Source organism: Salminus brasiliensis, chromosome 7 (assembly GCF_030463535.1).
Source record: "Salminus brasiliensis chromosome 7, fSalBra1.hap2, whole genome shotgun sequence".
In the NCBI taxonomy this organism is placed as follows: Eukaryota; Metazoa; Chordata; class Actinopteri; order Characiformes; family Bryconidae; genus Salminus; species Salminus brasiliensis.
Genome location: NC_132884.1, coordinates 42,497,563 through 42,514,147, shown reverse-complemented (window position 1 = coordinate 42,514,147; position 16,585 = coordinate 42,497,563). Strand labels below are relative to the sequence as shown.

At 38.7% G+C, this 16,585-nt stretch overlaps 3 protein-coding genes across 3 annotated transcripts; all 3 read left to right on the top strand.

Moving 5' to 3' along the window:
* The first annotated feature begins 411 nt into the window (after window positions 1-411).
* LOC140559670 (odorant receptor 131-2-like) lies at window positions 412-3,233 on the top strand. The gene is made up of 2 exons (XM_072683220.1): window positions 412-672; window positions 2,514-3,233. Exons 1-2 carry the CDS (start codon window positions 412-414, stop codon window positions 3,231-3,233), a joined length of 981 nt encoding a protein of 326 aa, XP_072539321.1.
* A 3,487-nt stretch (window positions 3,234-6,720) lies between these two features.
* On the top strand, window positions 6,721-7,647 carry LOC140559669 (odorant receptor 131-2-like). Its single transcript, XM_072683219.1, has one exon. It carries the CDS (start codon window positions 6,721-6,723, stop codon window positions 7,645-7,647), a length of 927 nt encoding a protein of 308 aa, XP_072539320.1.
* A 3,865-nt stretch (window positions 7,648-11,512) lies between these two features.
* Window positions 11,513-12,436, top strand: LOC140559668 (odorant receptor 131-2-like). The gene has a single exon (XM_072683218.1). It carries the CDS (start codon window positions 11,513-11,515, stop codon window positions 12,434-12,436), a length of 924 nt encoding a protein of 307 aa, XP_072539319.1.
* Window positions 12,437-16,585: the final 4,149 nt, after the last annotated feature.

Sequence of the window (16,585 nt, the reverse complement as noted above, 5' to 3'; positions counted from 1 at the left end):
AAATTAAAAAAAAAACATTTGATCCAAATGTTAGGATGACCATATTGTTTTTAAAAAAGTGACTGAAAAGAGCTGATGTTGTCATATAGGCTATTAAGGTTGTATATTTGGTCCTGCTATATGAGTATATGTGTATGTATTAATGCTTATTAACATAGTGTGGTTGCATGGCATAAATATTGCCCCAGTCCTACAGCTTAGGCCTACTTGAAACCCACCAGCCATCCATAACTGTGTTTCCCCAGTGTTTTCTTTTTGAAATTTGGTCACTCTAGCATTTGGATCAAATGTTTTTTTTAAAATGATGATCAGCACATATTTAACCATGTCCAACCTTTTGACCTATACTGCATATATGTATATATAATATGTGCACAGGCATGACACTTTTCATGCTTTCACTTTCAGACCATGAACATCTCTTCTGATTCTGCATATGACAACTTCACCTTGCCTCTTCAGAATGGGGTTCCCCGGGACAGCTTCAGCGCCGCTCTGACCAAAAACATAGTGGCCATGCTTGTGTGGCTGGCTCTCAGCATCATCAACGGCAGCATGGTGTCCACCTTCCTTAAACACAGGTTCTTCTATGAGGACCCACGATACATCATGTTTATTTACATGGTTATCAACGACGCAGTGCAGCTGACGCTGGTCACCGGCCTTTATGTGGTGAGTGCTGAGACCAGACACTAGGAGAATGACCACAGTACTGTTCATAGATGTGTCTTCTTTTGTCTTGAACAAAAGAGCGAGATTGTGTGGCATTGTGAAGGGAGGGAATTCTATGCAAAAGTTTGTGCACCCCTGTTTAAATAGCAAGTATTGATGACACTCAAAGTCAGGTCCCCTACAGAGACACACTTCTGGACATTCTTATATGCCATTACTGTTTATTTACTGAATTTAACAGACCAGAAAACAAGAAAACATTAACTGAGCAAAAGTTACGGCACAATTCACGTTTTGTTTTATGTTTTTTTGATCAGTTAAGTTAAAAAATAAAATGAAATTGTGTCTAAAATGTGCAGAAAAATACTATACACATATTATAAAAGTTTCCCTAAAGGAAGAACTTATGTTCTTATCTCTGTCTGAGGGGAAATAAAGCAGTCAATCAATCATATCAATTATGTTTCACTGGTTTCTAAATTCCTCAAAAAAGAGGAGATCAACACCAGTGCTTAAATGTGATGAGTTTGGGACACAAATCAGAAAATGAGATCTCCTTCTGTTCTGATAGACTGCTGAAAGATCTCTATGAAGAACAGTTGTCTTATTCAGACATTATTTTGATAAGGGCTGTTTCTCAGAAGCTAAATTGCAGGAAAAAAATAAAATGAAATAATAAAGAAATGGCTTATATTGATCTTAAACAGGACTTAATCATGTCTTGGAATTTGCTTAACAGGTTGACTCTCACGCCAAAAGCAATCCTTAACTGAAAACACTGGCAAAAGGCAGTTTGCTTTTTACTCCCCGGTGGCACTGATTTAGTGATGGCATCATTTATTATAATAATATACATATATATATAAAAATAGAAAATTAAACATACAGAAATGTTAGTGTATTGTTTATTGTCTGTATTTCACTACAGTATAAATTCAGTCTGTCTAACAAACTTGTGTTTCTTAACCTGTGTATTTTAAACAGTATTATTGTACATAAAGTACATTTACAGAAGCACTGTAATCAATGTTTGGGTTTAAAGGTTTAAAGTAAAATCATTTTGCTTGTGAATTTCATGTAGATAAATGGATATTTAGGCCTTCATAGCTTGCACTGCTTGTATTTGTTAATAATCAGCAAATGTCATGTTGCTTATTGTATTAATTCTAAATTCTAAAACAAGTATTTCCAAAATGGTAACTTTGTAGGGGAGGGCAAAAACACAAATTTTAATGTACATTCTTAAGTTTTACTTTAGGACCTTTTCAGGACATTTCTATTGGTTCATTCATTATTAAATGCTCACACCGTAAACAGCAGCTGTTGTGATTTTATTTTTTTTTTTGGACATCAATGAGTGGTCAGAAGGTTATCAGAGCAAGATGAAGTCAGGTTACAGGGGTGAGATTATGACAGGTGTTGAAAATCATTGTTGCTGTTCTGGATCTGTGTCACATTGGAGTAGAGCTTTAACCAGATGGACCAGATAAAGCTAAAACATGCTTAAACATCACTGGACAATGAAAGCATCCACCAGTACAAAGCTTTTCCATAGAATTTTTGAAATTAGAAAATAGAAAATAGAAAATCTCAATATCTTCAGTTTTGCTTTAGTTTTTGCTAATAAAGCAATGGTAGAATGTTCTTCAGATAAATAGTAAATAATTACATTCTTTGTAAAAAAAAAAGAACCTGGATCCCATTGCTGGGACACTGGAGCACTACTTGCATTTGTAAAGGGTGTAACTGGCCATTGAATGTAATGCTATTGTGGCTGGCTATGAAATTTACCAATAAATGCCAGTAACTGTCTGAAATGGTATGTGCTGCTTCTCCTCTAGGTCAGCTATGCCTTCTCCAAGATCTTGGCCTCGGCCTGCTGCCTGCTCATCTTGACGGCAGTGCTGACAACACGCTCAACCCCCCTCATCCTTGCTGGTATGGCCATAGAGCGCTACGTCTCCATATGCTTCCCCCTTCACTACGCCCACATGTGCACCATCCAGCGCACCATCTGGCTTGTGGGGGTCATTCTGGTCCTCAGTGCTGTGCCTCCCCTCACAGATCTTTTCATAACCCTGGCCAAAGAGCCTCCCTCCTTCTTCCGGACATCCATTTTCTGTGATCACTCACTACTCTTCCAGGACCGCTCCATCTATTACAAGAACTGTGCCTTCGACAGTGTCTATTTCTCCTTTGTCTTCTTGGCACTGCTCTACACCTACTGCAAGATCATGCTGGCTGCCAGGGCGGCCTCCACAGACCTGGTGTCAGTGAAGAAAGCCCGAAACACAGTGCTGCTTCACGGCGTACAGCTATTACTCTGCATGCTGGCCTTCGTAGTGCCCTCCATGCAGGCACCTCTCATCCAGCTGTTCCCGAAGTACAGCCTGGAGATCCGGTATGTCAACTTCCTGCTTGTTTACATCATCCCACGCTTCCTGAGCCCCATGATCTATGGTTTTAGAGATGAGAAGTTCCGAAAGTACTGGATTAAGTACCTTATTCACAGGGTAAGGAGAGTGAAGCCAGTTGAGCATCTACCACATAAACCAAAGTAAAGTTCATGGCAACGCCTTGACACAGTACACCATGTGCACAATATCATCATACAGTGAGGATATTGCATGAACTGTACAGAACTGTGCAAAAGTCTTTGAGAAATATAGAACTATATATAAATATACTGGATCCTGTGACATTTACAAAGTACTATATGGATGTAACATGATGGAGAATTCCACCAATTCTTTTACATTTCAGAGTAATTCAGTGATTAAGATGTATACAGAGTCATTATCCAGTGCAACTTACAAAAGTGCTTCACTATTTACCCAAGAAAAACCTGGTTTGAAAAGGCTAAAATTTCAAAGATCCTCTAATCTTAGACTCTACTAAACATAAGTCAGTAAGGAGACCATAGTACTCTTCTCTTCACCTGAGTACTCTCAGAAGAGGAGGGTCTTTAGTCTGGGTTTGAAGACAGTGAGTGTTGGACTCTGCTGTTCGGACACCCAGGAGAAGTTCGTTCCACCACTTCGGTGCAGGACAGAAAAAAGTCTGGACGCTCGTCTTCCGTGGATTTTGAGGGATGACGGGTCGAGCCGAGCCGTACTTGAAGCTCGAAGAGTGACATAGTTGTAGAGAAACATATCAACTTTAACCAGGGTCATCATAACTGAAGCACAAATATAGCCATTTTATTTACTGTCCAAACCCACCAGTGAACCAACATGTGTCTTCTGAGTTTTTTATGTGACGTTGATAATGGTAAAATAGTGCCAAACCCGACAAAACCTTCTCAAAACCAACATAAAACAGAACCTCAGACATCAGGCAGTGTACTCATAACCATTTGGTGTAATAACCTTCTGTGAGGGACAGACATTAATGGCCTTCAACTCTTCAGATGTCTGGTTTCTTTTACTACTACTGTGAACACTACTGACTGGGCAACTTTCGACAGAATAGAGCATTTAACACCAAACCCACCAAACCACACTCTGAATAACTGCGTGCATCCCAATCATTGAGTTATGCAATAAATGTAAAAAGAAAAAAATATGGTTGAATTTTTCTTTAAGGACAGCATGAAAAGTACATCTGCATATAATTTTATACTTTTCAAGATTGCAAACATGTGAAACTGTTTATATTTGTATCCTATTTGTGTAAATATAACAAATAATGGTCTTTGTACAGACCTTTTTGAATTTGTAAACCAGGAGCCTGTGGCTTTATCTGCATCACCACTCCAGAGTCATTAGAAGTAGATCTTATAAACATGATTTATTTTTTCCTTAATATGTCATTATATTTATCTTAATTTAGCACTGGAAACATATATTTCATATTATTTAAAATACTTTAATAAAAGGCATGCAGGCCCTCCAGGGCACTGACATGTACAGAGTCAGAAGAAGAGGCCTGGAAAGCCAGCACTGAAGGGTGTGGTGGCTAGCACTGGTGCAAGCCAGGGAACTGGCATTAAAGAAAGTGACTTGGTAGGCACCACTGGAACGGATGACCTCACGCCCCTCTCTGAAATGGACAACCGTGTGGCCAGAACTGAAACTGGTGACTTAGGGGCCACAACTGAAACCTAATAGCCCTCACTAAAGTAGGCTGGAATGGACAACTTAGGGGCCAACACTAGTAAGGGTGACTTGGGGGCTGGAGCTGAAACAGGCTGGAACTGGAACAACCCTGGGCTATTTATTAAACCAAACAGACTGACCTTACGCAAAACAAATGGACACGAAATCATGGAATTGGATATGTGGAGGCAGAAGCATGACCAGAAGAAGGAACACTGAAACAAAGGGACTACTATTGTACTATTGTAGACTGGAGACTTCTGGGACAGCAAATTTTGATTTCTATTGGCCACATAATGACTTATATAGCAGTGTTTCATGTGGAAACGTCTACTTCATAAGGAGCCTTTTGAATGCTATGCTCATGCTAATATTTTATCTGGTTGGTGTAGTGTACTGGATAACAGTACCCCAATCCTCAGGGCAGACTGGGCTTCAATTTCCTGCCCGGGCAAGCCTATCACACTACACCACTAAATGATTGGGCTAGACTCCTAACTCCACAATTATCTACCTGTGTAGTGCCTAATATGAAGTAGGTCTCCCTTGTGCCGCCACAACAGTTCAAATCATGGACTCTAAAAGGGGTCCTGTGGTATCTGGCACCAAGATGTTAGCAGTATACATCTTACTTGTATGGTGGAACCTCCATGACCATCAGTGAGCCTTTGGTGGCCATGACCCTGTTGCCGGTTATACTTTCTTTCTTGGAGAACTTTTGGAACACTCCACAAGACCTGCCTGATGTTTTGGAGATGTTCCGATTGTCTAGAACATCTCAGTTTGTTTTTTTTGTAATATTCTGTGTCTCAGATTCTTACACTTACCCATTTTTCCTGCTTCAGCACCTTCATCACCTACAAGAGCTGACTATTCACTCGTTGCCTATTATATTCACCTGTTGATTGGAACCACTGTATTTGTTGTTCATTTCACTTGTCAGTGGTGCTAACAAGTCACTCTTGAATAGAGCTTCAGACATATGCTGAAAATGTAAATTTTAAATAAACATATATTTTTACTTTGATGTATTATTGTTTTAATGTGAATTCTTTAGTAAATACATAAAATGAAAGCCTAATATAGAAGCTTAATTTAAGTATTGATATTCTATCATTTAAGTATTTTATTTAAAATGATTTAGCATGTATTAAGACCATTGTTGACCAAATGGTGTATAAGAAATATGTAATCAAAAATGCACTTCTGTCCAGAGTCCACAAGATGACACTATTTCCTTTTGTTGAGACCCCAGCTTAGAGGTCAAGCTGAGTGAAGTTCCTTCTAAGAACATATGGGGGATTGAGGCTTTAGCCCAGCTTTCAAGCAGGAATTAAAAGCAATGCTATAAAATACAGCCACTAGGTGAGATTTCTTACATTACATTTACCCACCGCTGTAAAGTCTGTTTATTTGTTAATTATGTAAAAATTAAGGGAAAAATAATTTTAATGCTGCTTCTCTACTCTGCAAATTGCCTAATATGTACATTTAAAAACTGTTGATTTCTCTACTTTACAATTTAATTTTACTCAATTATCAATGCTAATCATATCTCAATTCTTTAAATATCATAGTAAAATTATATTTTGTCTCAAGTATTGTGGTGATATTGGTTGTGAGGCCTGCAGTGGTTCCCATTTCTAGTTAGATTCCTGGATTCCTGGATGTGGCTTTACATTCATTAAAGTACTGAAATCAATCCCATGATAGCCATCTAGGCCCTCCCTGAACACAGCCCCTCCTCAGAAATCCACAAAGGTACACATTCACATCACTCAGTCAAATTATATAAGCTTCACAGTTAAGCTCTACAATTGGCTAACTGCAAGAATCGGCTGCCCTTTTACTGCTGTATTTATTCCACTTATCTGAGTGACTTTTATTATTATTTATATTTTAAAGGTTTTCATCTTTAAAACTCCTGCAGTGTTGGCAGACCTCTTACACAATGAACTCCTCTGTGAATCAGCTGGCACTTCTTGAAGAAATAATCAGCAGAAACTGCATTATTATCTTTTTTGGATTCACCATCATCTGCATCAATGGAACCTTTGTTGTCACGTTTTTTAAGAGTTCCATCTTCTATACAGATCCCAGATATATTTTATATGTACACTTGGTTGTGAATGACATGCTTATGGTTTGGATTTCAGTGACATTACATGTAATGTCATATACATTGCAAAGTGTGAACATCTCCCTATGTTCTGTACTGCTGTTCATAGCATCTACAACTCAAAAGATCACTCCACTCAACCTGGCTGGCATGGCAGTGGAGCGCTACATTGCCATCTGCAAACCTTTGCACCACCCTCACATCTGTACAGTGCACAGAACGTACATCCTCATCTGTCTGATATGGGTGACTGGAGCTTTGCCTGCACTGGCAAATGTGATTATTGCCGCCATCTTTCAAACCTTTAATGCTTTTAACACAGTGCCTTTCTGTGCTTCGTCATATGTGTATGTCTCAGTTTACCATGATACCAGGAATAAAGCTGTACAGGGGATTTACATGTCCACAGTTTGGATAATTGTTGTTTTCACCTATTGCAGAGTGCTGCTCACAGCTCGGAGGATGTCCACCGACAAGGTTTCGGCTAAAAAGGCTCAGAACACCATCATGTTGCACGGGGTGCAGTTGTTGCTCTGTATGTTGTCCTACACCACTCCTGTGCTGGACACAGTTCTTGTCTTTCTCATGCCAGCTCGTCAGAGAGACATCAGATTTTGGAATTACTTTCTAACAAACATTACCCCGCGGCTGCTGAGCCCCCTTATTTATGGTGTTCGAGATCAGACATTTGTCAAACACATGAAAAAAATTTACTTAGGCAGAATATTTATTATTAAAATTGAATCAGTCAAGCAATGATAGCAATGGTAGCAATGATTCTGTATGGTTTCCACTCATGCACATTCTACATCATATTCACATTATTTAATAAGCATTTCTCACATTTATTTCTGCCTCAGTGTCATAAATCATTATCATATCAAAGGAGAAAATTACAGAATTAGCTCTTGTTTAATGACATAAATGCCATATATTATTAGAGAGTGTATAAATATAAAAAGTTGTTGATAACTATATCAAGGTTTGTATCATTAGAAAGTGTATAAATGTAAACTTTGATAACTTTGAAAATATAAACTTGTCTTGAATCTATTCCTCGCCTGTTCTGTGAACAAAAAGTAATCAAATGATAATGTGTATAATGTAATAATCTGTTTATTATTTTTGTCTTGTTGTGTGTATATATATAGATGATATACTAGATGATATATATATATATATATATCATCTAGTGTCTTTTTTATTGACAGCTTTATGTTGACTACATTTAACATGTGAAAGTGCACAGGACTCAGAAATGAGAATATATGTATACATTTATCTGTAACAACATTATTAAAAATGGTAGCATAATACAAAAGCACTTATGGGCTTATGGGCTAAAAATTTGAAATTTAGCAGTTGTTTTTCTACAAGGCAAATTCATTATTTGTGTCTCTTCCTTTAACCCATCTGTTCACTTATCAGACACATACCCCTATGTACACCCTCAAAGGTTTTAATGGTTGCAGCTTGCCAAGCCAATGTATCAAACCCAGAAACCTATTATCAATAGCCTGGTGCTCTAACCGCTGAGCCACCACTTCCTCTTTATGTCTTGTACAGAATATCTTAAGGTAAATCTTAAAAGTGTCAAAGTATTTATTGAAAGTGTATTTACTACTTCATCACTTTTAAATTTGTGTGAAATTTTATTAATTCATTTCCATGCCCTATAACTGCCCTGCCTCAATACTCTACAGTGAGTCCAAGAAGTATTTGATCCCTTGCTGATTTTCTTTGTTTGCCCACTAATAAAGACACTATCCTTCTGCACTTTTAATGGTAGATATATTCTAACATGGAGAGACAGAATATCAAGACAAAAATCCAGAATATAATTTTAAAGAATATATTTTAATTAATTTGTATTTCAATGAGGAAAATAAGTATTTGATCCCTCTTGCCAAACACACTCAATACTTAGTGGCAAAGCCTTTGTTTGCAAGCACAGCGGTGAGACGTTTGTTGTAGTTAACCACAAGTTTAGCACACACACCAGGGGGAATTTTGGCCCACTCTTCTTTGCAGATCCTCTCTAAATCATGAAGGTTGGTGGGCTGTCGCTTGGCAACTCTGACCTTCAGCTCCCTCCATAGATTTTCGATCGGATTGAGGTCTGGCGACTGGCTGGGCCACTCCATGACCTTAATGTGATTTTTCTTGAGCCAATCCTTTGTTGCCTTTGCTGTATGTTTAGGGTCGTTATCATGTTGGAAGACCCAACCACGGCCCATTTTCAGATCCCTGGCAGAGGGGAGGAGGTTGTCCCTCAGGATTGTGCGGTACATGGCTCCATCCATCTTCCCAGTGATGCGGTGAAGTAGCCCTGTACCCTTGGCAGAGAAACACCCCCAAAACATTATGCTTCCACCTCCATGCTTGACGGTGGGCACAGTGTTCTTGGGGTCATAGGCAGCATTTTTCTTCCTCCACACATGGCGGGTGGAGTTGAGGCCAAAAAGTTCAATTTTGGTCTCGTCTGACCACAAAACCTTCTCCCAATAACTTGGTTCATCTTTCAAATGATCATTGGCATACTTGAGGCGCGCCTCCACATGTGCTCTCTTCAGCAGGGGTACCTTTCGGGCACTGCAGGATGTGAATCCATTGTTGCGCAAAGTGTTGCCAATTGTTTCCTTGCAAACTGTGGTCCCAGCTGCCTTCAGGTCATTTGCTAACTCCTGCCGAGTGGTTGCAGGACGATTTCTGACTGTTCTCAGCATCATTGCCACCCCACGAGGCGAAATCTTCTTTGGAGCACCGGGCCGAGGTCTGTTGATTGTCATGTTATACTCTTTAAACTTTCTGATAATTGCACCAATAGTTGTTACTTTCACATCCAACACCTTACTAATCTTTTTGTAGCCCATTCCAGCTTTGTGAAGGTCAACAATTCTGACTCTGAGGTCCTGTGACAGCTCTTTGGTTTTACCCATGTTGGAGACTTGAAATCTGTGTGATCTGTCTGATTCTGTGGACAGGTGTTTTTCACACAAGTGATTAGTGAGAACAGGTGGCTTCAGGTCAGGTAACAAGTTGATTGGGAGTGTCTAACTGGTCTGTAAAAGCCAGAACTGCTAATGAATACTAAGGGATCAAATACTTATTTCACTCCATGAAATACAAATCAATTAATATATATTCCTTAGATTTATTTTCTGGATTTTCTTTTTAATATTCTGTCTCTCCATGTAAGAATACATCTACCATTAAAAGTATAGAATGATCATGTCTTTATTAGTGGGCCAACGAAGAAAATCAGCAAGGGATCAAATACTTCTTGGACTCACTGTATATATACTTTACTGTACAAATGAACCTGCTCAATAATATTGAGACATTTATGGCTCAGTTATGGCATTGACAAGTGTATGGTACCAAATTCACCCAACTGGTCCAGGACTAGCCAGCTGTGGTTGTGTTTCTTAACCCAGATTGGATAATAAAAAATAAATAAATAAATAAAACAATAATAATAATAATAATAATAATAATAATAATAATTACATTTATATAGCACTTTTCTTGAACTTAAGAAAGCTCCACATGGGTCAAGGACAACAGCATTGTTGAAAAGAGGAAGGTCTTTAAGTGTGATTTAGAGAAACAGACAGTAGTACAGTCCCAAATAGATGTAGGGGTAGAGAATTTGAAGGTTAGGGGCCACAGTACTGAAGGATCTGCCATACATAGTGGAGACTGTAGTGTAGAGGACAATGAGAAAACTGCTGTCTGACAACCTGAGGGTACGAGGTGGACAGTAAAGGTGGAGGAGCTGTCTAAGATGTGCAGGGACTAAACCATGGGGGTTTGAAGGCAGTGATGAGAATCTTAACTTGAAGCCAGTGCAGTGAAGTGTATCGGGGTTTTATAGTATGGGAGCACTCTCACTGCTGAGTTTTGGATGTACTGAAGCTTGTTAGTAGCTTCAGCAGAGAGATCAGTAAAGTAGTCAAAATGGGAGAACAGGAAAGAATGAATGAAGTTTGTGGCATCAGTAGTGGCGAGTAAAGGCCGGAGCAGAACAGTGAAGAAGTAAATAATATATTGGACAAGCCCGGCAGGGGGGCATGCTAACGCCACGGCAGCAATGTTGCATAAGGCCATCACACCATTGAGCCCTCCCACCAGTTCTATGGGCCCAAGTCCGGTGAGCTGACCATGCTGAGAAAAGCAGGCCTGGTTTGTAATAGCTGCATGTAGAAAAGCCACCAGAATGGTTACCCTCCATGCTCAGAACCATTCGGTCCTGCAATTGTAGAATTTTAAAAATGCATGTATTTATGGTGTATACTTGCTGCAGAGGTAGTTTACTCATTTTCATTTCAAAAATACATGTTTGGTTGAACGGATCTCTACGTTTCTTAGTTCACTTGAGGTGAGGTGTGTTCTTTAAACGTCTAATTTCAGCAGCTCATTACCACTGGGGAAAGGTAAGCCACAATAGCAGATCTGAGAGTATAAAAGTAGCAGCTTACCATCAGATAATCAATGATGGTGTTTCCTTTTTACAATATACATATATATGAATATAAAGTAAGAGTACATATAAATCGTTTTGATGTGATATTTCTGAAAGGAGCAAAATATTTTTGTTTAATAGAACAAAGCTTCAGTCAGAATGAACTCAAGTCGGGATGCTTTTGAGGACGCTTTTATGAAGAACTTTATTGCAGTTGGACTGGGTGTGATCATAACTTACATCAATGGGATTTTTGTTTTTGCCTTTTTTAAAAATCCAGTTTTCTACACCAACCCAAGATACATCCTGTACACTCATCTTGTCATCAATGATATAATCATGCTCTTTCTTTCAGTTTCTCTATATGTTGTGAGTTACGCTGCACCTCTAATGAATGTCGCACTCTGCAGTTTTCTGCTTTTCTTTACCTCAACAACTGCAGAAAACAGTCCACTGAATCTAGCTGGAATGGCCTTGGAGCGCTACATTGCCATCTGCAAACCACTTCATCACCCTCAGCTCTGTTCAGTGAACAGGACTTACATTCTCATCGGCCTGATCTGGTTCCTGACCTTTGTTCCAGCTCTAACTGATATCATCATTGTGTTGGTGAATGAACCCATCAGCATTTTCTCAATGTCGGTTATGTGCTACAGCAAGAATGTCTTCGGTTCGAATCAGCACCTTGTAAAACTGATAATTGTAGAGTCTCTTTATTTATCATGTGTGTGGATGACCCTGATCTTCACTTACTTCAAGGTTCTTCAGGCAGCGAAAGCTGCAACGACTGATCAGGTTTCTGCCAGAAAAGCCCGGAACACTATTTTACTCCACGGCCTGCAGCTCCTTCTCTGCATGCTTACCTACATCACCCCGTTTATAATCTATTTTTTCTTAGTCTTGTTCCCTAAATATAGAACTGTATTTATGTATTTATCATATCTAGTGTCTAATGTCTTTCCGAGGCTGCTCAGTCCTCTTATATATGGAGTCCGAGATCTAACCATGTACAGACATGTCAAAATGTATTTAACATGTAATTTATTCAGTCCAAAAGTTCAACCAAAAGCTAATGGGATTTAATGTTAGAGGCGTTTAAAGAGGCAAGTTAAAGAATCTAAATGCACAATTTGCACTTTAAGAATAAGTGTTTATATGAATGAAATGTAGCTACTATCTACTATACAAAGTTACAGATTTAGCCAGGCAGAACAGGAGTACATTGTTTAATAATACTACAAAATGAAATATAACTTTATGTAAATACTTGAATATGAAGGCACTGTTTTTTAATTTAGCATGTGATGCCTTGTAATCCAGTTGAAAAAAGAAGAATTATTTTATATTTTACATACAAACTATTTCCAAAAACAAGCAGATTCTAGAAAACACCAAAATTAAAATGAAATGAAACCCTTTGATGTTGATGTTATGAAGTACCTGCTTGTTTTTGTATCTATTTTGGTTTGGACTTTTGCCCTTTTTGTATTGTTTGGTAAGGCCCTGTTCTGCCTGCATATATGTTGTGCAGGTTTGTATGCTCCTTGATCATTAAGCTGATCCCTTGAAACTGATGCACTCATTTTTAGTTGATGAAGTATTCTTTTTGTTAATCACACAATTTGTTGTCTTTTCCACTGCCAAGTAAATTGTACCATATCTGTAAACCAGTGTTGAACTGAGTTATTCTTCTTGCTGGGATACTCTCTGTCCCAAACCTAGACCCTAAAGCAAGGATGATGATTTAATATGTCCTCATATTGGTGTAGCTTAAAGTCATTCTCAGTAAATCATCATTCTTGCTTGACAAACATAACTGTTCACAGAATAGTCTTACCGTCACTTGAGTCACACAACTCAAGAAACACTTCCTACCCATTGATGAGTAAAAGGTAAATATGCACTTGAATGTCTCTACTCTACTCTTGTTTATGATTAACAAACATGTAATGAGGAAAATCATGAAAGTACTTTCCCTACTTACCCTGTCTTGTATACATACACACATACATTCAGACGCTATGTAACTGCTGTACCAACTAATTTGTTAGAAAGGAGAAATGAATCAGGAAGTATATGCAAAGTTTAATTAGAGTCCATGGATAACAGATGACAATGCTGGAGGTCATTGGATTGGCTCAGAGGACCATAAAAAGAGATTTCTGGAACCCTTTGTCTGAGTGTGTTTCTACCTCTGCATTGGGTTGTTACTCACTGACTCTCAATAAACATGCTCCTTGTTGAGTTTCAGCCCTGTACCTTGAATCCTGTGTGTCCTGGATCACAGCAAATAAAACACAGCAGTGCTGGAGAATGTGGGCAGCATCGTCTGGGGGTAACACCAGGACTTCTTTTCTTTTTGTCATTCTGAAAGAATATCTCTGCGTAGTCAGCCATAGTTAACTTAAGCCTGAACTGTGTTGTATCCCTATGCCACCAGGATGAACCTGATTATTTTTCTCAGCTCCTCAACTTTAGAGCCTTTTTGTTACTGTTTTGGACCAGGCTAGTGTTAATCTTCAAATCTAGACTAAAAACCTACCTCCCATTCCAGGCTACAGTTTCTTTATTGTTGCTGTAGCCTATTTCATTAAAGGTTTTTGAATATGTTTTTCCTTCCTTATTTCTCTCCTATGCCCCCTGCTGTCTGCTCAACGCTGATTCGGGTGTGTTTGTGGTACTGCTGCCTCTCAATCCTCACTCCATTATTAGGGATGTTTTGAGTGGCTAAATTCAGTCAGGGGCACAAGTACATCCTAAAAAAAGAGTAATGTCAGTTATTTCAATCTAGAGGGTAGAGTGATAACCTGTTGAATGACAGTTTGTGTAAAGTTCATGATATTAATTGTTAGGATCTTGTTTGTAATACTTCATGTACTTAGAATTTAGCACCACCAACTTTTGTGTCTATGTATAGCCACCTCTCTCAGTTTTTGAAATGGCTTGCCAATTGACATGGGCATGTACTGAGAAGTGATTTACAAAATTGGTCTGGCTTTTAAAGATCCCTCCATTTTTGTTATAAAAGAGCGAAATAGTTCTAAGCCTTTTCCGCCAAAAACATGTTTTTCTCAAAGATTTCAAAAGGTAATTAGAATGTTTTAATTGTGTTGTTTGAAATAACTTTAATCGGTTCTTTGTTTTCTAACTTGTTGTTCCATAATTGGTTTGTATGGAACCTTTGTGTTTCATCTGTGAGTCACATACATATACTAGATAGTATACTAGTGCTGCCTGATTTCTCTTCTTTTTGACAATCAATTAAAATCAATTTTTAAAACTTTTACATCTTGGTCATTATTAAAAACATAATAACAGTCCAGGAGACCCATTTAATCACCTGGCTTATGACTGATCTCTCACCTTGGGTAGAGAGACCTTGCAGAGAAATTGGGAGCTAGAGCACTCTTCCTACCATTCTCTTATTATGTGCAGGAGATGCAAGACTGTAAGCAAATGGGGGGCATAGATGGCCCAACAATGCATGTATAGCCACACAGCCCATCCCTATAGTTTTCAAAATCCACCAGCCTTATGTTGCCGTGTACATCAGTGTGATGTCATCATTTATTTACTAATCTAGTCTGAGAATGTTACATGTCTACTATGAACACATGGAAGAGGCACAGGGGGTCCAACAACACATGTAACCACCACTGGACATACTGCCAACACCAGGAAGCGTAATCTGAAGCTGCATCAGCTGGGGGCTTTACATGCCATCTTAAACTGTCCATGACCTCTTACCTTCCACTTAAAACACCTCTTGACAATGAACCAGTCCTTGGCTCCTGGCTTCTGGAGTACACGTGGATAAAATTGTTGGTACCCCTCGGTTAATGATAGAAAAACCCACAATGGTCACAGAAATAACTTGAATCTGACAAAAGTAATAATAAATGCAGACATTGCTTTTCTACCATGCTTCAACAGAATTATTTAAAAAAATAAACTCATGAAACAGCCCTGGACAGAAATGATGGTACCCTTAACTTAATATTTTTGTTGCACAACCTTTTGAGGCAATCACTGCAATCAAACGATTCCTGTAACTGTCAATGAGACTTCTGCACCCCTCAGCAGGTATTTTGGGCCACTCCTCATGAGCAAACTGCTCCAGTTGTCTCAGGTTTGAAGGGTGCCTTTTCTAGACAGCATGTTTCAGCTCCTTCCAAAGATGCTCAATAGGATTCAGGTCAGGGCTCATAGAAGGCCACTTCGGAATAGTCCAATGTTTTCCTCTTAGCCATTTTTGGGTGTTTTTAGTTGTGTTTTGGGTCATTATCCTGATGCAAGACCCATGACCTGCGACTGAGACCAAACCTTTTGATACTGGGCAGCACATATCTCTCTAGAATCCCTTGATAGAGATTTCATTGTACCCTGCACAGATTCAAGATACCCTGTGCCAGATGCCGCAAAGCAGCCCCAGAATAACAGAGCCTCCTCCATGTTTCACAGTAGGGACAGTGTTCTTTTCTTGATATGCTTAATTTTTTCATCTGTGAGCTGAAATGCCTTGGCAAAAAGTTCCATTTTGTCTTATCTGTCCATAGGACATTCTCTAAGAAGCTTTGGGGCTTGTCAACATGTAGTTTGGTAAATTTCAGTCTGGCCTTCTTATGATTTGTTTTCAACAATGGTGTCCTCCTTGGTCGTCTCCCATCCATGTCTACTTTGGCTCAAACAACAACGGATGGTGCTTGATGCTTGAGCTTGATGTTCATTTTTAATCTCTTTAGTTTTTCTGGGCTCTTTTGTTACCATTTGCATTATCTGTCTCTTTGATTTGTCATAAATTTTCCTCCTGCAGCCACGTCCAGGGAGGTTGGCTACAGTCCCATGGATCTTAAATTTCTGAATAATATGTGCAACTGTAGTCACAGGAACATAAAACTGCTTGGAGATGGTCTTATAACCTTTACCTTTAACATGCTTGTCTATAATTTTCTTTCTAATTTCCTGAGACAACTCTTTCCTTCGCTTTCTCTGAGCTTGTCTTTAAGTTTTTATGCAAAGTGTAAAATTGTAGGAATCTACAAATGTACAGTATAAAAAAATCACCAAACAGTACAAAAGTAGATGTAAAAAATTTCTGAGCCACCACAAAATACTTTCTGGATAAATTCATGAAACTAAAACATTAACATTGCCCAATAATAATGCTTTGTATTTAAGTGTATGGAAACATACTTGCATTACATGTTAAGCTGAAGCATTAATCTTATTGGT

Bases quoted from the DNA above. Each gene is read 5' to 3' on its own strand.
- LOC140559670 (XM_072683220.1), top strand. From the start codon at position 412: ATGAACATCTCTTCTGATTCTGCATATGACAACTTCACCTTGCCTCTT. The intron at 673-2,513 runs GTGAGTGCTGAG...CTTCTCCTCTAG, and splicing joins TGGTCACCGGCCTTTATGTG to GTCAGCTATGCCTTCTCCAA.
- LOC140559669 (XM_072683219.1), top strand. From the start codon at position 6,721: ATGAACTCCTCTGTGAATCAGCTGGCACTTCTTGAAGAAATAATCAGC.
- LOC140559668 (XM_072683218.1), top strand. From the start codon at position 11,513: ATGAACTCAAGTCGGGATGCTTTTGAGGACGCTTTTATGAAGAACTTT.